General features: G+C 41.2%; 1 protein-coding gene across 1 annotated transcript in view; it reads left to right on the top strand.

Moving 5' to 3' along the window:
• The window catches only part of LOC126460424 (protein sidekick-2-like), a 1,057,356-nt gene that overhangs the window by 718,462 nt on the left and 315,997 nt on the right, over window positions 1-22,897 (top strand). Inside the window, exon 4 of the mRNA XM_050095916.1 lies at window positions 18,709-18,819. Coding sequence (XP_049951873.1) covers window positions 18,709-18,819 — 111 coding nt within the window. The remainder of the gene's footprint in view (window positions 1-18,708; window positions 18,820-22,897) is intronic.

Below are 22,897 nucleotides of genomic sequence, written 5' to 3'. Positions count from 1 at the left end.
CTCTCGGTCAGTTTTAACTAAGACAGTGAGACACCCACGTTCACTTCCGAATACCGAAACATGGTACTTACGTCCATATTGTACTACCTTAGATATGCTTTCTTAATAACACGATATGTCCGTTAGACAAAGTTTGTAAGAAGAACAATGTACTGTTTTATTTTCTTCATCACAGTCGGTTTCCGAGAAAAGAGTAAGGTTGTATTTACAGCTTTGACGTTATTATTACAATACTGTTACGGAATCTGAGTTTGCAATAGCAATAAATAAGTCTCAAAATGAGGGAGAAGGGGAGGAATAGGTGAAGAAGGCGTATATACGAGATAGAGGGATGTAGGAGATGGACAGAGAGAGTGGGTTTAACAATAGATTGAGCAACTTTTGGAACAACATAAGAGATCTGGACGAGCAGAGCATGCCAGCTACATTATGATCCCATAGCCAAATAACAAGGAACATTGATGTCAAGAGTATTCCTATATTCACTGTCTAATTGTTCATTGACACAAGGAGTTTATAACGGTTTTGAGTCAACCATGTTAAAACCATGTAGAATGTTCTCTGTGTATGCTCGCTGTGAAATAAAGAAGCCAGACTCTCGTAGCTCTATTTGCACACCTAAAAATGAGTCTAAGGATCCCACTGTTATTTTGAACTCAGACTTTAACACATCTAAAAATGAATTCACCGCACTTTCAGTTGTTCCTGCGATAAGTCAATCATTGACATAAATAGCAATCAGCAACTTTTCTGTTTTGCTTTGTCGAATGTAAATGCAAGGATCTGCTGCCGAACTAATGAAGCCGGTTCTTGTCATGAGTGAATGAAACTTATTGTTCCAGTATCGAGGTGATCGCTTACGTCCATACAATGATTTCTTGAGATGGCAAACACGACCTGACCCGTCATCGAAACCTTCTGGCTGAGCCATGTATATTTCTGTAGCCAAGTCACCATGCAAAAATGCAATTCTAATGTCGAACTGATCATGTTTCAAGTTTTCTTCTGCTGCAATCGCTATTACAGCACGAATAGCGTCATAACGAGCAACTGGACTAAACGTTTCATCATAATCAAGTCCGGCACGTTGAAACGAACGTGCACAACCTAGCAAGCACGATATCATCAGGTTTATATTTAATACGAAGTACCTATAGATTGTCGATAACACGTTTCCTTTAAGCCGTTCTACCAAGTCCCAGGTATCATTTTCTTCAAATGCCTTCAGGTCTTCTTTCATAGAATTAAGCCATAGCTTCGTTGAAGTTCGTTCGTGCAGGATCTTCAAAGATTGCTTTTCTCAGGCAAAGTAATGCATTTGCTTCTTGAGAGTTGTCACGCTGCTCGCCTAATTCGTAGTCACTATATTTTAATGGGGGACGTATTTCACAAACTGTACGTCGATTTGGTAATTCATTCGAATGTTCATGGTCACTAGTTTCAATCTCATCAACAGTAGATTCAATTTTCTCTCCTGTTTGTTCAGGTATGGAATTAAATTCCAATTAAATCGAATTTCTAATTGTACATAGCTTTTCTGGTTGAAGTTCAACACTGTGTGACTTCACCACGCGATGTTTTGATGGAACCCACACTTTGTAACCATCTTCGTTATTCACGTAGCTATTGTCAGCGAACTTAGATCGAAATTTCTTTGGCAAATAAACATAGCATTTTGATCGAAAAATTCGTAGATAGTTAAAACTGTTAAACACTTTGACAGTGCACAATTCGAAAGGTGTTTTACCTTCAACACTTGACTTCCCAGTACGACTGTGTAGAAAACCGCTGTGTCACATGCATTAGCCCAAAATGATTTAGGTAACTTGCTAGACGTTAACATTTTCGAGGTGATTCAACTCTATGTCAATTTGCTTGTTCAGCAACACCATTTTGCTCAGCAGTGTCTGGACTTGTAAGCCGAAACTCAATAATATCAATACTCTCGTAGCACAGCAGTTAGCAGTTACAATTAAACTCTCTTCCATCATCAAACCGAAATACTTTTACCTCATGACCAACAGCATCACACTCCTAAAAAAAGGATTCAATTTGTTAGCCAATTCAGATTTATTCCTGATGAAATGTATCCAAATGAAACCAGAATACTCATCTTTGAATATTACATAGTAAAGAAAACCATTTATAGAGTCAACAGACTTGAGTCCATTAACGTTGCATTGATCAACTCACCGACAGTTTGTGGACGATCTATGGCTAAATGACGAGCTATGGCTAAATAGTTTACGGTGGGATTTGCCAAGAACACATCCATCACAAAACGCTTTGGTACCAGGGCACATAACTGATATACCGAAACGAGGGAGCATATCGAGTACATGGTGTTTATATTGAAGACTATGACACCGATGCCAACATTTTATCTGTTCTTATGAAATTGCTAAGTTAATCATTACTTGTGAATACGGAGGACAGACTCGCTTGTTCATAATGTATACTGGACCAACTAGCCCTCCTGTTGCAACTATTTCACCACGCCGCCGAATGATAACATCCTTGTTATCATAAGTCACATTATATCCACGTTTTTTAGCTTGGCGGACAGAGAGAAGTTGGTGTCTGACATCAGGTACATAGCAGACATTTTCAACAAAGCACGTGTCCACCTTTAGTTAATGAATATTTCTGTATGAATACCGCAAGTTCTAAGTGCACAAATATCTTCTTTGCCAGTTGTCCGCACACATTATGCAATCAGAAACTTTTCGAATGTAGCGACATGCCGTTTATTTGGTGAAATACGATGTGGCGTGCCAGAGTTCGAAATCGAGGAATCTGTACCATAAAAATTAATATGAGGCAACAAGTTAGTAGCTAGAAATCTATTTTGTTTGTTGCTCACTTTTAAACTGGGACTAGAATTATCATTGTCGTTAGCTGCAGCTTTTGCTTCTTCTGCGGCCAAGCGCTTTCGGTAGTTTGAGGTAATATGTCCAGCTGTCTTACAATTAATACACTTACAACTTTGTTTCTTCTTTGACTTACTTCCATTTGTTGGAAATTTCCTCTGTTTTTGATGTTGCTAATTGGATTTTGATTTTGCGTAAATGGCATCAGCTGCCTGTGTAGCTAGTGAATGTTCAAACGAACGGAAATTCTCAGTTAGAAGCTGTGTCGTCTGCTCAGGTTCAGGGACACGATTCCAGGTCGACCTATAAAACTGATATTCGGGCCCTAATTTATGAAAATACGATGGTAGAGCAGGGGAAGAGGCAAAGTTGCATTTGGATTAATTTTGTTCAGTTCACCATGCACATGTCATGAGAAAGTTCGCAAATAGCGACGTGTGTCTTGTTATAGTCGTAATGTCATTTTTTGAAGTTTAAAAGATACAATCGAACAACGTATATAGCCGCTGCAATTAAGGTTGTTCATATACTGACGTAAGGGTATCCAAAATTTCTTTTGCGTCTGCCTTCTTCCGTACATGAATAGCAGGTTCCACATCAAGCGCCGAGCTGCCCAAGCATTGTCCCATTGCCAGCGCCGATATACGTCCGACGGTTCGTCACCTTCCGCTAATGGCAGACACTGACGTGTACCATCTATTATCGAATAAAGAGGATGTTCCTTTAAACTAAGTTGAATCTGCCACTTCCACGTTTCCCACTGTTCTTTACAAGGCAGTTTGCGAATGTTTGTATGAGTATTATCGTCACTCAAATGAAGCTCTGTATCTGCCATTCATAAAATTTTGCAGTCTCACGAATATCCTAGTAAATGGAAAACTTGTCTGACGAACGAAAACTATAATTCTCAGAGCCTCGAGCGTTCAAACCTGGGCCCATAACCTGATGTGGACGAACTTAAGATATAATTTTACAGCAAGAACACATCGCTTTTAGGATTAGTGATCTTCTTCCTTTAATATCTAAAAAACTACTCATGGCAACAACAAAATCCTTATACCTTAAAAGCATGGAAAATAAACGAAACTCTTACGAGCAAAGAAATTCACAACACAGAACCAAGCACCACCTTAGGAGCGGACAGGAAACACGGCTCCGTTTTATTTACTTTAACAGACAGCTACAGTGAAAGTAGTCAGTGGCGGATACAGAAAAACTCAGTAGTCCATGCATAAGATATGCAACATCAAGGCTAACTAGAGCTCAGGAGCGCCGTGGTCACGTGGTTAGCGTGAGCCGCTGCGGAGCGAAAGGTCCTTGGTTCGTCTTCCCTCCAGTGAAAAGTTTAATTTCTTTATTTTCGCAAAATTATGATCTGTCCGTTCGTTCATTGACGTCTCTGTTCACTTTAATAAGTTTAGTGTCTGTGTTTTGCGACCGCACCGGTAAACCATGCGATTAGTAGACGAAAGGACGTGCCTCTCCAATGGGAACCGAAAATATTTGATCGCAAGGTCATAGGACAACCGATTCCTCCACAAGGAAACGCGTCTGATATATTCTATACGGCACTGGTGACGGCATGTGCGTCACATGACAGGAATATGTTGTCGACCCACCTAACTTATACACTTGGCGAATGGGTAAAAAGATTCTTCTACCTTACCTGATTTCGGTTTTCTTGTGGATGTGATAATTAGTCCCAAAAAAGTGATGGAAACAAAAGAGTGTGTCACATAAACTGAAAATAAAAATTAAATTTTTCACTGGAGGGAAGACTTGAACCAAGGACCTCTCGTTCCGCAGTTGCTCATGCTAACCACACTTTATTTTTAATTTATTAGTCGTAACATTCCACAGTAGTACATAATTTTCAACTGACATTTAAAAGTAATAAAACAAACTAAAATTAATTACAGGTGTCTTGGCATTTTAGAAAAAATCCAAGTCTAAACCAGATAGTGATGTTCGTCACTAGATCGTATTGATCGTATTTGTTTTTCAAAGATCAAATTGTCCCTCGTTTTTTCATGTTCTGAATCGCATCATCGAAAATGGAGTTCACATGACTGTTCTTCTGAGGAAGTTGGCGTATGTATCATAATAATTATTCATGCGTAGTAGCTTGTGATGCTGGTCGGAAACGTACGTCCAAAAATCTCCTTCGCTCCTTTCTCTACTGGACAGTAGGTAAAATACCGCATGTCCCTTCAACCAGTTGACGGCTTTTTTCTATGATGTTCTTGGTCTGAAAGTTCATTAAGTTTTGGTATATTTTCTTAACTTTGATGACATCTTTCTCAGGTGTTCCCAGTCTAATGTAGCTATATTCTACGAAGAAGTGTTTTAGGTGGTAAAGTTCATTTGGGATGTGGTGACCGTCTATTGGGGCGTCCTTGCTACCGGCGATATTCCATTTAACAAGAATGCGGCGACACTGTTGACTGACCGCTTCCACAGTTTATATGTTTTACAGACGTACAATGCTTGTGCTTTATTGTACACGTCTTTGAGATTCAATCCACCGTTCAAAGTCGGTAGAGTCAACGTTTGGTACTTGACTTTGAAGATGTGGCCGCGGCTGAGGAAGTGGCCAAAAGCAGCCAAAATCCTGTTTGCCACTTCCCTCGGAATTGGCAGGGCTTGCGCCACGTAATTTAATTTAGAGGCCAAATATAGGTTGACGAGAGCCACTCTTTGTATCTCATCAAGAGTACGGAGATTGTGCTGATGTATACAGGCACGGATGGTGTTGACGATTCTTCTGTAATTAACTGCGATGGTCTGCCGGATATTCCTTGTATACTCCACCACAAGACATGTCATGGTGACAATTTCCTTTATTGGCCCATGAATGGGAACTCCTAATCCGCTTCCAATATTCATTATGGTTCAAAAATGGTTCAAATGGCCCTGAGCACTATGGGACTTAACATCAGTCCGCTAGAACTTAGAACTACTTAAACCTATTTAACCTAAGGACATCACACAACACCCAGTCATCACAAGGCAGAGAAAATCCCTGACCTCGCCGGGAATCGAACCCGGGAACCCGGGCGCGGGAAGCGAGAACGCTACCGCACGACCACGAGCTGCGGACTATTCATTATGCCAGACTTATTTCTATTCAGTTTCGCACCAGATACTTGTTCATATTTGTTTATTATGTCGAGTGCTTTCTCTATCTCTTCGTCGTCTTTGACAATAAATGCAACGTCATCGGCATATGCCCTGCAGAGAATCCTACGGCCGCGTGTAGTGAATCCTTGTTAAGCTGTGGCTCAGGCGAAAAAGTAATGGCTCGATTGCTATTGCAAAGAGAGACATAGACAGCGGGCACCCTTGTCGCACCGAACTTTTCATTACAATGGGCCTACTGGACTGACCGTTTACCATAACTGTCGATGTTGACTTCTGTAGAAGATTTATAATAATGTTGATAAAACCTTGCGGAAAGTTCATGGAACGCATGGTGTGAAAAAGGTAAGCATGATCGACTCTATAGAACGCTTTCTCAAAGTCCAATGATACGATGGCGCATTTTATTTTACAGGCTGCGGCAATGGAAATAATATCTCTGTAGTCGCACAGCGTTTGGTAAATTGATCTGTCTTTTCCCAAGCTCGATTGATATGATCCAGTGACTGTGTTCAATACTAATTTTAATCTTTCGTTTATGATGCGGGCAAATATTTTATAGTCAGAATTTAGGAGAGTGATAAGCCTAAAATTTGTTACAGATTTTCCTGCAGGATGTTTCGGGATTAGAACAATGGTTCCTTCTAGGAAGTGGTGTGGGATGCCATTGGCGGGATTCATTAATTCGTTACAGATACACGCTAATTTGGGAATCAGCTGCCTTCTGATTCAGTCAGGCCCAGGAGACTTATTTTTCGGGCTTCGTGTTATAGCGTCTGCAACTTCTTCTTCTGTAATTTCAGTTAACAAGTTGTTTGCTTCTACCGGGTCGAGCCTGCGTGTGAATCCCGTCATGAAGTCATTGTCCACCGGGATATCCATTGTCGTTTTGCCTAATAACTCTGTGAAGTACTTGTGAATTTTGTTCTTTATGTCACTTTGCTGCGTCAGTAATCTGCCGTCAGAAGATCTTAGTTCGGTTATTATTTTCCTGCGTTGCCCCTTCCTCTCATTAATCACATGGTATATAGATGTTTGTTCTCCTTTTAGAGCATCGTGACGTCCTGCTCTTACTTGATGATCTTCCAGCTGTTCCCGCTTCAGTCTGAGAAGTTTAGCCTGAATCCGTTTTATTTCCACGTTGATGGCGATTACGGACACATCAGATTGGTGTAAGTCACGAAGAACTTGGAAGTAATATTCTATCGTCCGTTTTTGCCAAACACTTTTCTCGCGGGAGTAATTCATCAGCGATTTTCTTATCGCGGGTTTCACACATTTCATCCACCATGCCAGTGCCGAGGTATATGAAGTGAATTTGTTCTCGCACGCGTTCCATACGTTATTGAATATTTCATGGTATTCAGGGTCTTTTAGATGTTCCACGTTCAACTTCCACAAGCCTCGTCCCCTGTACGTTTCTTGCCGTTTTAAGTTCATGGTACATATGTATGCAGCGTGATCCGAAAAGATAGTGGGCCATAACTCTGTCTGGAGGACGTGCGTTTCCAGGTCGACTGTTACATAGATCCTGTCGTTGCGACTAGCGGAATGATTCGTAATATGAGTGAAACCCGGCAATGCACCGTTCTTGAGCTCCCAGGTGTCAATTAAGCGGAGTTCTGTAAGTACGACTCCGAGTTCTGCATAGTTATTAAAATGCGGCGTCTGGTCTTTTGGAGACAGCACAAAATTATAGTCGCCTCCAAAATTGATATGCTCGTAGCGGCCACCGAAAAGGGGAACTATATCATCTTTATAAAATTCATCTCTTCGCCTCCTGTTCCTGGTGCCAGATGGTGCATAGATATTTATAAAACGCGTATTGTGAATGGTGACAGCTAGACCTTTGGTGTTTACCAGTTTCTCGACATCTTTGATGATAATTCCTTCTTTGGCGAGTATCGCGTTCCGAGGTCACGGTCGCTCCCTGGATTTACGACTGCATTGTAACCTGTGATGGCATCCAGTCTAATATCTGTTACTTCTTGTAACATAATAACATCAATATCAGCGGCGTAGAGCATGTCTTGCAAGTTCTTAAGGTTTAGTTCGTTACGGATCTTGTTTAGATTCGAAGTCCCGATTCTATAAGCTTGTAATGAATTCATGGTTAATTAAGTAAGTATACAAGTCGTTATGGCCCACTGTCGACAAAGCCTAAGGTTTTCCACGTAATGGCCGAGAGGATGTCTCGTCCTTCATTTGCTTGTTTTTGTGCACTGGAATCTTTCCTCCTGGTAGGTGTGACACTTCCTTCATTTCCTCATCTTCGGGAAATTCTTCAATGCCATCTGCCCAGTTTCTCGTATCACTGCGTTGAGACAACTCTATCACTGGCCCATGTTGAGATGGAGTCCTGTTCTTTGTTTCTTTACTTGTGGACCGTTTCGTTTCGCCATCCTGTTGCGTCTGCGTTTTCAGTTTTCGAAACTCGTCTTTTCCCGCTGTATGCGGGGTCTGTGGGTCTACGTCAAAATTGACGGATGTCATGCCACTAATTTTGCGACCGATTTGTTATGCTTTTTCAGGCACTGATTGTACCTTTTGAGGAGTGTCAGGTGGAGCTATCCTCCGTTTTTTATGCTTTTTGGGAAGAGATCCGGATTTCTATCGCTCTTCAGTCTCAGAAGCCGTGCTGGGATCTTGTGCAGCATCCTCGTTCTCGTCTCTCTGTATATCTTGCTCGATAGTTCCGCCATTTTTGGAAAGACATCCTGCTTCTGTGATGGGCGCCGCTTCAGGCGACGGGACGACAGTCGTTATTTCAGTAGAGCTAGTGGTCACTGACAAGCTTTGGTCGTCGTCTTTTCTGTCGCCACTGCTCTCCAAAGCGAAACTCGATGTCGTAGCAGTGTGGTCACGGGTGGCCGTAGCATATGACACTGGTAAGGTCGTCATTGTCATGAGAGGGACTGCTTCCCCCGCTGGTAGCTGCGTCACTTTCCTCTGTATACATTCGGAACGTACGTGTCCAGTCTGTCCACAGCCGGAGCAAGTACGCGGCTGTCCATCATACATCACAATAGCTCTATAACCGCATACGTAAACATACGAGGGAATATGCTGTTGAAGATCTATTTTTATTTGCCTGACACCATTTAAAACTGGCAACGTTTGAAAGGTGGTCCACTTTTCCGCAACATTATTAATGACCTTCCCATATGCTTTGAGAACGCAATTAATTTGTTCCGTAGTTATTTCAAAGGGAAGTTCAAAAATGCGGACTATTCTTATCTCGATACCTGCATGACCTACTTTGATATCACCGACGTTTCCATCACAGTGATTAAATTTAAAAGATGCTCCACATCCTTCAGTAATCCTATCTCAGCATTTAGCATTCACCATCTTTACATAAACTGTGCTACTCACAATCGATAAGTGGATCCCAATTATATCATTGGAACTGAGCTTTACTACATCGCGCAAGAACTGTTCTACTTCGAATGCTTTAGTTCGTGCAAAGCGTTCATCGAACGTGAACTTCAAAGTATCTTTGCGAAGCGGTTGCGTCATATTTATGTTCGTGTTAGATTCATTTGCAATAATACAACTGACGTGTAAGCCGCAAGAGCACCCACTTACTTGTCAGCACGTGGCCGGCCGCAGCGAGCACGTAAACAAGGCCCGTCCGCGCAGCTCGCCCACCGAAGCACGACTTGGCGCTGCTCAGGGATGCGTTGACACCGCAAAAACACACGGCAACACTAATTTGTAGGTGAACACACACTAAATTATCTATATTTTTCAATATTTCTCAAGAACCACACGAAAACTGATGGTTGTTGACGTTGCTAACCAGAGATACCACGGGACCACGGCGCTCCTGAGCTCATATCAACCTTGATGTTGCCTATCTTACGCATAGACTACTCAGTTTGTGTATTTTGTTTATTTTTTCGTAGTTCCACACAACTTCTTCCTGTTTTCTCGATTGATCTGTGTTCAGTTTTTCAAGCCCTATCCACTGTGCCGACTTATAACTAAATCTGAGGAGGGTGCGATGGGGAGGTTCCCTTGTAAGGAAAGTACAACTACTCGATAACTCGACTCAGTCGAGTCAACTGACTAAAGAAACGAACGAATAGCGTGCGGCCGACTGGCAGCGGCGGCGCGGGTGGCAATGCGGGCGGCCCAGCAGTTCTTCGAAAGCGAATAGAGCGGTTGGTTAATTTCATATCAGTCTATCGCTATTAGCGTGTGTTGCATTATAATACTCGGAGAGTGACGTTGACTCGTGGTGTCTACGTGTCGACGTGACTTCTTATTTCCTGGACTACGAACGGTTGCATGGTCGTGAGGAGAGCGTATTCTGGTTTCAACGAGTTTGCATTTGTATAATCCCCTCCAAACTAGTCTCATAGGTGTTGGTTATCGTAAGAACTCTGGAATTCTTCTTGTTACTTAAAGTCAGATGCGTTATCCTAAGACTTTTTCAATTGCGATGTTTAACATCGACCATCTAGCCCGATGTTGGTATTGTGTCAAAGTTTAGATTGGTATTGTGTTTGTCAGCGGCACTCTTCCTTCGGAGATCAGCCGCTAGCTACGTCATTGGTTAATTCTTCGTTATAAACAAAATAACTACAATTCGCTTTTGGACAGCACATTAAAAAACTGGCTCGTCTAACAAATAGTAACTGATTTTTCGACAAGTTCCATCATATGCAGTGCGGTGTACCATCAATTGTTCGTTGTCAAATGGACTGGGTACACCAGGATTTAAAAGGTGGATTTATTCTAATCTGTCCGCTGTGGCACGAGGAGTCAATCTAATCTGCACGGCGCGTTACAGTCGTAAACATACTAGAAAATAAGTAATAAATTGGAACGTCATGCACAGTGCGGCAGTTTTCGTCACCCATCTCAGTGTTTATGACGTAATATTTCATGAACTATATGTGGTACCATAATTTTATAGATGCATTTAGCGGCATATGTGGGTACTGTCTACGAACTTTATTGTCAGCGAGGTATTATCAAAGAAGTAATAAATTCAAGCTTCTTGTGTGATATGGCACTTTCTCACACATCTCACTGTTTATGACGTCATACCTCCTGATCTACGATAGGTATGTCGTTCTTACCAATACAGCGATTTTTGCCTGTCAATAAGGAATATTTACTTAGTTAGTTCCGTGTTCCACTATCATTTGCACGATAAATCGTAATAATATGTAATGAGTCGTGTAACATACACATCTCAATTCTATTTTTAAATATGGCTACATGCTGAACATTTTTAAATCTACGGATGCGAGTAATTCCTACCCACCATTTTTACCTATTACACAAAGAGAAATTCTTCTACAGAACAGAAGGAGAAGTCAAGGCTAAACTTTTTTAGTTTGTTTTCAAGTTTTAATTGATGTCTGTCAGACATTTTATATCCCTGCGTAAATTTTAAAAAAAATTCTTGCAGCATTGTGAACCTCTTTTTATAAGAAGGGCTGCCTTAATCTGGGGTAATGAATGTCGCTTTTCCTTCTGCTTGATTATCATAGTTTATTTTGAACTGAAGTGGAATATTATTACAAAACCTCATGAGGGAATCAATATACTGTGAAGCAGTAACCAGAATCCCCAAATCTCTAAACAGTTGTCTAAAGGAAAATCGAGAGTGAGCATGATACGTTAACCTTACAGTATGTTTTCGAGCAATGAAGACTCTCTTCCTGACACATGAGATACCCAACAACGTTATTCCAAAATTTCATTATTGAATAAAAATATGCAAAACATGTCAACGTACTGAGTTGTCTCCCTCCAAGCTTTGTAGTGATTCTAAGTGCAAATGTGGCTGAACAAATTTTCTTCAGCTGTTACAAACTGTGTTTTTTCCAATTTAAATGGTCATCAATACAAACACCTAACAATTTTGAATTTTCCACCCTACTCATTGTTACTTAACATTTGCTACACTTATCATTAACGTAGTACCGACTTTGGTTGAAATTGGTACAGTGCTTTACGAGGAGATGTGTGAGATACACACAGTTAAACACACATACCTACATCCATGGATAAACCGAACGAGGTAGCTATTTCAGATAGACGATGCTTATATTCTGAAGTGTAGGGCTCCATTTTCCATGCAGCCATCCTGATTTACGTTTTCCGTGGGTTCCATAACTTACTTCAGGCATATGCAAGGACGAGAATACTTAAAGTACGCCCACCTACCTCTTCCAGCACGTCAAACGAGACCTACAAGTGCGTAAATGTTTGTATGTATTATGTTACTTGTGCCCCTCGTAAAACATTATATCATGACATGTCCAGAATCATTGTAAGACTGACCTACGAATCAATAAAACCACCAGTATTCCCTTTGTCAGTTAGCGCGAGACAGATCATTGTAAACGTAAACCACATCAAAGCTAACTAAATTGTCTGTACGATCTGCACGGAGGGCCTCCACACTGCTGATAAAATAGACCGAGTTACGTATATGATGTTACCATTGGAACCAAAAACAGGAAAAAAAGAAAATTGGGATTAACTTGGGATAACGTCGCGTCAACATCAAGAAGACGGAGCACAAGTTCGGATTGCGGCAAGGATGGGGAAGGAAACTGGCCCTGCGATTTTAAAGGAAATATTCTGGCATTTGCCTGGAGCGATTTGGGGGAAAAAATTGTTCAAATGGCTCTGAGCACTATGGGACCTAACTTCGGAGGTTGTAAGTCCCCTAGAACTTATAACTACTTAAACTTAACTAACCTGAGGCCATCACACACATCCATGCCCGACGCAGGATTCGAACCTGCGACCGGTTTAGAGGAAACCGAAATGTGGATGGCCGGACGTGGGTTTGAAGCGTTGTTCTCCCGAATGCTAGTATAGTGTGCTAACCATGGCCCCACCTCGTTCGGTGAGCATTTGCCCATCAGTGTTCTCAGTAAGGAAAGAAAATAATTGGCTATACTAAGCAGTGCTGGTGTTGCTTGCTTTTGGCCGTAATGTAGACTTTCTTTAGTAATTTTGCGAAGCTAATACTGTATGGGTGCTACGTAGTCAGACGGTATTAATCTCTTGAGGGTCTTTTGGGGTAACGAGGAAGAATTAAGGATTGTATAAGTTTTCCACTGCGCACGAGGTAGTCTTTAATAGGCCACAACAGTTCTTAATTTTCCTGGATGGCTGGAAGTCCAGTCTGATTCATCGCCTACACACAACTCCGAATATCTTACTCGTTGTTGTACCGAAAAATGGAAGCCGCTATGTGTGTTTGGCTTCCTGGCATGGAGGAATCGCAATGTGTCTTGGTATCGTCAACAGCGTTGACCTAATGTTACGGACTGAATATCTCTTTCTCCTAGATCCCGTCGGATGGTTCACCCCGGAGGCGTAGTAGTCCTTGTCCGAAACTGTCCTGACTGTGTGTATTATTGTGCACAGCATAGCTCTCTTGTCAACTGGATGATGAAAGTTACGCCCATTGAGATACAGGTTCGTTTGTGTCGGTTTCCGATACCTTGAATGCCAGAGACGCCCGACCAAAACGCCTACGGAAGGCAACTTCCCGTCGTCCTCCGTCTCCGGAATTATGATAGGAAGTACACAATGTGATCAAAAGTATCCGGACACCTGGCTGAAAATGACTAACAAGTTCGTGGCACCATCCATCGGTAATGCTGGAATTTGATATGGTATTGACTTCCACTCTCGAAGGCATATGTTCAACCAGGTACTGGAAGGTTTCTTCGCGAATGGCAGCTTATTCTTCACGGAGTGCTGCACTGAGGAGAGGTATCGATGTCGGTCGGTGAGACCTGGTACAAAGGCGGCGTTCCAAACATCGAAATGGTGTTCTAGAGGATTGAGGCCCGGACTATATGCACGCCAGTCCATTACAGGGATGTTACTCTCGTATAACCACTCCACCATAGGCCATGGGTTACGAACCGGTGCTCAATCGTGTTGAAAGATGCAGTCACCATCTCCGAGTTCCTCTTCAGCAGTGGGAGACAAGAAGGTGCTTAAAGCATCAATGTACACCTGTGCTATAATAGTGCCACGCAGAAGAACAAGGAGTGCAATCTCCCTCCATGAAAAACACGACCACACCATAACACCACCGCCTCCGAATTTCACTGTTGGCACTACATACGTCGGCAGATGACGCTCATGGGGCATTCGCCATAACACGCCCTGGTATCGGATCGCCACATTGTTTATTGTGATTCGTCAATCCACACAACGTTTTTCCACTGTGCAGTCGACCAATGTTCACGCTCCTTACACCAAGAGAGGCGTCGTTTGGCATTTACCGGTGTGATGTGTGGTTTATGAGCAGCCGCTTTACCATGAAATCAAAGTTTTCTCACCTGCTGCCTAACTGTAATAGCACTTGCAGTGGATCCTGATGCAGTTTTGAATTCCTGTGTGATGGTCTGGATAGATATCTGCCTATTACTCATCACGACCCTCGTCAACTGTTGACGGTCTCTGTCAGTCGGCCTGTACGCTTTCGTGCTGTGTGTGTCCCTTCACGTTTCCACATCAGTATCACATGGGAAACAGTGGAGCTAGGAATGTTTACGAGTGTGGAAATCTCGTGTGCAGATGTATGACGCAAGTGACACCAGTCCCAACACACCAGCGTTGCTAATAAACATTAAAACGCTCACTCATGTAAACCCTTTGACTTGCCTCAACTCCAAAGGAATTACACGGAAGCAAGTGTGTCGCAGGAGCCCTATATATCCACCTTATTTGTCGACGATTTCACTATCATATTGTACTCCAGCACCGTAACAAACACTTTTCAGCTGCAAATTACGACCTTAACGCTGTGGGAAATGAACACTACAGGCCGTTGACAGAATGAGGAGTGACTTATGCCGGAAGTTGTCGGCCGCCAGTGTTGATTATTAATGAAAATGTAAGCAGCGGCGGGCTTCGAAGCCGGGACGAAAGACGTTTCGATTTTGTATCAAAGACGCTACCACTAGACCACAGCTTGTGTTGGACCCACTGGGCATACGACCCATCTCCTGATGTTATACTTAGCACATAGGGCTTTATCTAGTCCAGTATCAATAGTATCCATCACCGTTCCCTGCCCATCATCGGTATCTTTTTTTTTTTTTTCTTCAATAACGTCCCTAGTTTTGGATATTTCTGTAGCTCCTAATTGGGCAAAGGCTATTTTTAGATTGAGACACGAAAGTAGGCCTGTATATGAAGGCTAGTAAGCCTCCACAGTTCACACGACGGTTTCTTATCACGGGGCGACATGCATATGGTGCCCTCTCTGTTTCAGAATCATTGACATTCATCAAAAGTTTAACAACGACTAGGTTAGGAAAGTAGTCAATTTGAATCTACACAATCTCCTTTCGGATGTCACTGACATGTGAGTGTAATCTTTTGTGTAATGTAGAATATATCTCTACAAGTGTGCCAGATGCAGTTCGGACCATCCGTTTTCGAGATCTGTACTGAAATAAAATAATTAAGAATATCCCCACAAGAACTATACGTACGCATTGTATATTGAAGAGCGTTGTTATATTCCTTTGCTATTAATTCTGGAGGGGGCATATACATTAGATGATACTTGGGTGTAGTATCTGATTCATAAAGGTGACAAAAAAACAACGAGACTAAAGACAAATTTTTCCAATATCTACCGACTAATACATCCGTCGCTCATAAGCTGTGGACTGCGAAGTGTGCATTCGCGTTCTCGTTATGTATATAGTCCGTGGGTAAAAAAACATTTTTGTTCCACTACGCTATTTACCCATGTGAATCTTGTAACCATGTATGAATTTACTGTTTCCCTTTCTATTGTCTACGTCTTCAAGTGTTTTACGGCTGGTAAGAACCATCTGAAGTGGAGTTTAACGCTTAAGCAATTGAATGCCACTATAGGTTTGTGTTTGGAAATTTTTATTATTTATTTCGATTAGGTGATAAAAATAAATATTGAAAATATGATAAAACTTAAGGAATACAACATAAAAATGTTAATCTGGGAATAAATTTAAACTTACGAATAGGATGTGTTTTGTCTCCGATACTTTTTAATATCTTTGTTGATAACATGTAAAGACAACAGTGAAAATAAATAATTTTGAACCCGCTATTTTAACAAAAGGAAATCATCTAGTATTAACACTTTTTGCTGAATACCATATCCTAGTAGGTGACAGTGACGACTGCTTTAAAGGTCGACTTATTAGTGAGATACAACTGCCAGGAACTGTAACTTATTAATGTAGACACAAATAACTAAATTCGTTTATTCTAAATGTTAAAAAGGGCCACTAACACAATTGTAAAATACTATCAGCAAATAGAGAGAGTGAATGAGTTCAACTTCTTCGGAAATAACATCTCTTCTACAACCGACAGGTACATAGAAAAAAAGTTGAAAGATATAAATAGGTATGTTAATGGAATGTTATATGAGACCCTGAATAGAAAGGTGAGTTAAGAAACCCCAGTAAAGCTCTACAATTCAGTGAGACAGCTACCTGTGCTATTTGTCAGTGAGAGACTGGAACATTAACGGCTGGAAATGAACAATATAAGCTGCGGAGTTAGGTTCTGCTTTATAAGAATAGCAGCTTGCTATACACTGTTCAATACGATCAGTAATACGGCAATCACACTAAAACTACGACTTAAAACCGTTAATAAACATCAGGCAACATAGAAATAAATTAAGAGCTCATGTTCAAAGAATGACTGAAAGTAGGATAGCTAAAATAATAATGAACTGTCGAGCAACGGCAAAAGGTCAATAGCTGGTCAAAGAAAGCCGTCGAGAAAGAGAACAGAAGTTAGCCACAGGAAGTAGAGACGCAGAAATAGAGTAAGTAATAGACAAATGCCTAACGTTTCTGGAAAGAAGAACGGAAGGAAACATACATTTATAAGGATCACTTTCCTGGTAGCCAATGATCGTAAATAAACAGACAGCCATCAGTATCATGGAACTCTAGACATATCGTGTGCAGAGATATGTATTTGAATGGCTAGCGGAAATATTGTATTGTTTGTGAATGATCTCATTGTCAATCGCAGTTAAAATCTTTCTGGTGATAAATGCATTGACAGCGCTGCAGCGTACAGCAGCGAAATCCGTTTGTGGCATTTTAAACGTTTCACTTGAAACAGTAGTGTTGAATGGGACAAAATTTTTGTGGTTCTCTTGTTTATTGAAAGAGTCAGTACAATAATTAAAGCAGGGGAAAATATTGTACCTTGGTACACTTTTCACGGTGAGCCCGGGAATAAACTTTTGATGTATCTCTTTATACCATTTTTAAATGACATTTCACATTATTTAAATGGCATTCACTTTTTATGTTCTGCAGTCTTTTTCGGAAATTACAAAACTTACTGCAGAAAATTAATATTTTTGTTAACGTGGAGACATATTCCATGGTACAACATGTTCACGTACTTAGGAATAAATACTGGACTGAAATTTAAAGCGCTACAAGCGAGAAAATCATGTCAGTACTGCAATAGCCTATCTATTACATCATTAGTCCACTACACATCAGAAAGCGAAACGAAATTAAGCAGAAGTACTATGAAAATCCAGTTACAACTTAAATGACTTCTGAAAATGAAGCTAATGAGAACTATGACAAATTTACATTTTCTAGACGGGTAAAATTGTTGAGACATTAAAGAAACTCTTTATTTGCACGTCTCACGTGTTTCATGGTGAAATATCTTCTGTTTCAAAGTACAAAATGATGCATGACCGACGAAGCTTGGCTTAACCATCCACGTCTAATGCAGAAGGAAAGACTAGTATTCAGTGATAAGACAGGAAGGACCATGCGAAACAAAATGTCTAGTAAATATTGGTTCAAAAAGGCGTACCTAAGGGATTGGCAGCAGTCCTTCATCGTGGATACAGTGAAACAAGTCTCTTGTACTGCAAGCTCTTTGCTTTCTATATTTTAAGAGATGGTCGTGTGAACTAGCACAATTTCAGCAAACTTGGGGTTTAAGATGCATACCTTAAAGAACTGGAGCAATTGTTCATCTTCGCTCCATGAAACACATCTACGCTACAAAACAAGTAAGTGCACATAGGGCTTAAGGGACGCATTTTAGAGGCTGCACTGATTTGACAATTTTTTTCTTGTTTTGGTCCATCTACCTTCTCCCAAAACATGCGGAGCAAAGAGTTTGCAATAGAAGATATTTCATTCACAGTATCGAAATCGAGTAAGTACTCATAGCTCTTAAGGTACGCATTTTAGAGCCAATGTTTACTAGACTATTATGCTTCGAATGATCGTTCTGTCATACCCCTTATCATTGACCATTCTTTCTGGGACACTCGTGTAAAAATAGCTGCATAAAAAACACGTTATAGTCTACATAAAATTCTGTACCTCAAGAGAGAAACATACTCCAAATAGATTTAACATATTATGTAGCACATAAATCGGTAGATTGTGAAATAATTACAGACGTTATGTTAAATAAAATTCATGCCTAACAAAAACCAAAAAGTAAACTTGTAGAACTGCTTATGGTGGTTTCTAATGCATTTTCCTTCATGTGATTCTAAAATCACCCATTAGGCTGTGTCTAGAAATCAAGAGGGTGCACTATTCTCTTGGCGCAACACTCACAGCTGCTACAGAATATGCTGCGTCCCCTGCCACTGAAGTGTCGAGCGCGAATGCTGATGCGGTTTTGTGCTTGTTTCCAGTTCCACCCGACAACGTGAGCATCCTGGACGAGCACGGCCGCGTGGTCAAAGAGGTCCTGGGCCCCTATCCAGAGGGCGCGCAGCCCACCGTGTCCTGCGTCGCCACCGGTGGTAAGTCGAGTTCCTTCTTCCGGCAAAGTACCCTGAATAGCCTTAAGAATCAGTTTAATGGCCCCGAAACAGCCGCTTCGAAGGAAGTACATAACCCAAAGGTTTTCACTCTATTGAAAAACTTTCGGCGCAGTTTCTTCTACTTCAACTGATACTCATGTAGGCAGACAGTATCTGAGAGCTACCACTAGAGTTAGACCATGTTCATTACATTATCCGTGAGAAGTCGTTGGTAAGGATAACAAGCAGTACATCGTACTACAATATTTAGCCGTTTTAAGAGAGATTCTCACACACAAATTATAATTTTACCTCCCCCCCCCCCCCCCGTGCCCCAATAAAAGGAAATGTTACGTAATTGTGTTTTTGTTTGTTTGCTGGTACCTGTCTATACAGTAAGACTGATAATCCGGCACTGGATAATTAGGCGGAGACAGTTCGGCGTGCGTCCTTGTAGGCTGCCGAAGTCACCCTCCAGGATCGCAGCTTGTGTTAAGTAATAATTTTTTTGCGCATATCTGCCTTACACTGTCACGTCACTTAATGCAGCCCATGGATCAAGGGTTTATACAAAATTACAAGTGCAGGTAGAGAGGAATTTGTGTCTTCTTTCCATTCAACGAGTGACACAAAGGATCACACAAAATTTCATGCTACTGTAAAGAAAAGTTTGTGCAAAAGTTTCCTTCACTTTACGTCTATGGTCACTGTTTTATTCGCGACAGTGTCGCAGCTTGTTTGTGCAAAAGCTGCTGAGCCGAGACTGCAGCGTCGAAGACTTTAAATGCATCAAAGATGTAATTTTCACCGATGCAATTAATTGGACCCCTGTGAACCTGCACAGGGCTTGCAGGAAACTGTGGCCTAAAATGGACAAAGACTCCGAATGGAAGGCGATGTAAACTATCGCTGTGAAATTGTACGAGTGATGAATTCTGCATCCACTAACGAACTGAGTGCGTTTGCGGCACAAAGAGGTTGACGAGTGGATCGGCATTGACTCAAACGTAGCTATCTCACACGCTGACTGATGGTGTAAAATTACAAACCGTGTTAAACCTACATGATGCACTAGGAACAGAGCGAAAGAAATGAAACGCTCTTATCTTACACCGCCTGGGCTGAGGTTTCAAAGCCTGAAACTCTTTTGTGAAATTCGCTGGAGTAGATAACAATACATCGCTTCTTAAGTTATAAGTTTCCACATCATACAAAATATTTTTTTAATTTTTTAATTTTTATTATTTTCTATTCCAAAATTTTGTACATGGTTGCACGTTCAGAGACCGTAAATAGTTACAATTGAAAGAAAACAGCCCTCGGTCACTATTTTTAACGAGTGACCGAGGGCTGTTTTGTTTCAATTGTGTTTTCTATTCATTTTTCTGTGAGGAACTACAGCCTCCAAATACTTTTTAAAAGACATCCTGATACGTTGTAGGTTGTAATTCAAACGTTGTATATTTAAACTGCACGATTTAAGTTAAGAAAGTTTACATTAAAACCTACAATGGATCACATTTTCCTTTATAAAATAGTTTTTATCGAGAAGAGCTCAATCCAGGAAACAAGTTAGCAGTGGTACAGAAGGCACAGAAGAAAATTAGAGCTGTCAGATCCGAATTTGCGTTCCAAGTCGTAGAAACCAGGCGTTTATCTGTAAATGGAGTATAAATAAGCGGAATGATGTGTCTGAAGTGATTACATACCATAGTGCAAGCTGCAAGTCAAAGCAAGCTGATGTCTTTAATAGTGTATGACAGTAAAATGACAATTAAACCTGCATTCAAAGACTAGGTAAATCTAGAGCAACTAAGGAAATTTTTCTGTGGCAAGACCCAAAATGTGAATAAATCCTTCAGGAATATTGTATGGTGCCTAAAAATGTTTTTGTCGGTATAACGACTTTAATGCTAGCAGTAACTGAGGCTATAATAACTTTTCACGGTGGATACTACAAGAAAAGATTAGGGGTCTGGAGAAGGTAGGGATGAGATTAGAGCCGAACACAACCAGAGGTCTGCAAGAAGTGGAGATGCTTCGTGTTGGCCAAATGGAGTTTGTCGCTCAGCAAATGACAAAAGAAGCAAGAAATGAAGCAGGCAAGCACTGAGAGATTTTTACGCTGAAGAGGACACTGCCAAAGGGTCAGGAAAATTATAGCGTACGAAAGTGTTACAAAAAAGGTCTGTATAAAAGTTAGAAACTAAAACACTTCGAACCAAAATACGTAAGAACTTTATTTTTTGCTGCATATGACCCGTTATGTCAAGAAGTAACGAAGGTATAAACAAGAAATTATTTCAGCATTCCAAGAATGCTACTCAACATACATGGAAATAGAATGACAAGTATAGCCTATGTTTTATTGTTTTATGTTCAATTACTTACAAAATTCTGCCAGAATACTAAGAATTTGTCAAAAATATCATAACACGCACCATATTATAAATTTTGCAAATAATTCCAGTTCAGTGTATCAGCGAGGTATATTCAATAATTATGGGAAACTGGAAGTACTTGCCTTAAAATTTCCAAGGTAATGTATCATAAAGTTTGGTAGTTTAACAGTGGTGGCATAGGACACACAATCTACCCCTCAGGGGTTAATCGTGTGTCAGGATTGATGTACACTAAATAAAAGAATGATTTCATTTTCTCCAGATGACATCTATGACTACGACTGCCCCTATTATACTCGTCAAACCAACGGGCGGATAGCATTTAGGGTGAACCATCATGCCTGTCGTACTGTATATCCCTCCTTTCTGTTCATTCGTAGAACATGACTTAGGAAAAACGCCTAGCGTTAGGCCTCCATGTCTATATGTACATTTTTGTAGCGTATATACCTACGTCTCTCTGACGCTTTCGCGGTTGCTATACCAACTCGTGACTAATTCATAGCTTTCTTTTGGATTTCATAATTTTTAACGGTATTTGATATCCCAGTCTGACGAACAGTACCAACGATAGTCTGACGATAGGTTTGTAAAGCATCTCCTAGATGAAATACACCGGTGAACCACAACGATATGGCTATCTGCCTAACAGTATGTTGTTCCGCTTTTGGAACGCAACATAGAAGCAGTTCTATGCATCGTGTATTCGAAAAGTACCTGACATGTTTCCAAATGTACGTGGCACCAGATGTCTACGTACAAGGCAAACATTTCCTGTAAATTACGGGCCGGTGGTTTATGCGCGTTTAGCTGGATTCCGATTGCGTCCCACATTTGCTCCGCCGGTTACGAATCAGGCGTTATAAGTGACCAAGACGTCAGTGTGAGTCCATTACACCTCAGATCGCAGTGGCGTGATTCCATCCTTGTGACGTGGATACTTGCCATCCTGTAAGATGTCAGCACCATCAATCACGAAGTGTTGCAGTTTGTCGCAATAATGTTCATATATTTTACATCTACCCTGAATCCTTCAGTTACTGCCACAGGACCCATCAAAGCCAACGTGACCATCACTCACAGAATAACACTGGGCCTCCTTGCCTTGGCTGTGAAGCGGTGCATGTTTCGAGCAGCCGTACGGCTGGAGTAAGAACGCAGACAGGATCCCCAACCTTATTTAACACTATACTTGCGACCAGGTTACACTATTCAATTGCGCTAGGATCCAGTGTCGATGCTCTTGTTCCCAGTTAAATTGTAACTGACGAAGTCGTTGCGTAAGCAATTGAACATAAAGAATTTTTCTGCTGTGGAGCCCCTGGTTGAATAACATGCTTTGAGAGATGAGCTCCGAAACACTTTTGCCCGTACCAGAATTATACTGTGTGACCAGATCTGCCAAAAATCGCCGCCTGTCCGACCTTGCAGAGCGGACTTGTCTCCGACATTCACGTACTGTGATGGGGCGATGATGTCCTACACTTCATTAAATATTTGTTGTTGCGACATTCATCAACAACTTCCCACTGATAAAACACTAGCACGCAAAAGCCGTTAGCGCGATACACGTTCCGAGGCTCGGGGCCGTAAAGGCCTGTTGTCAAAATCACTTATATCGACTTATTTTCTCATATGCGACCTTATCGTCGCTAGAGTTACTCCCCGTCACCGAC

This window comes from Schistocerca serialis, chromosome 1 (assembly GCF_023864345.2).
Source record: "Schistocerca serialis cubense isolate TAMUIC-IGC-003099 chromosome 1, iqSchSeri2.2, whole genome shotgun sequence".
NCBI lineage: Eukaryota > Metazoa > Arthropoda > Insecta > Orthoptera > Acrididae > Schistocerca > Schistocerca serialis.
The sequence above is the reverse complement of the archived record's forward strand: the minus strand, read 5'-3'. Positions and strand labels throughout refer to the sequence as shown.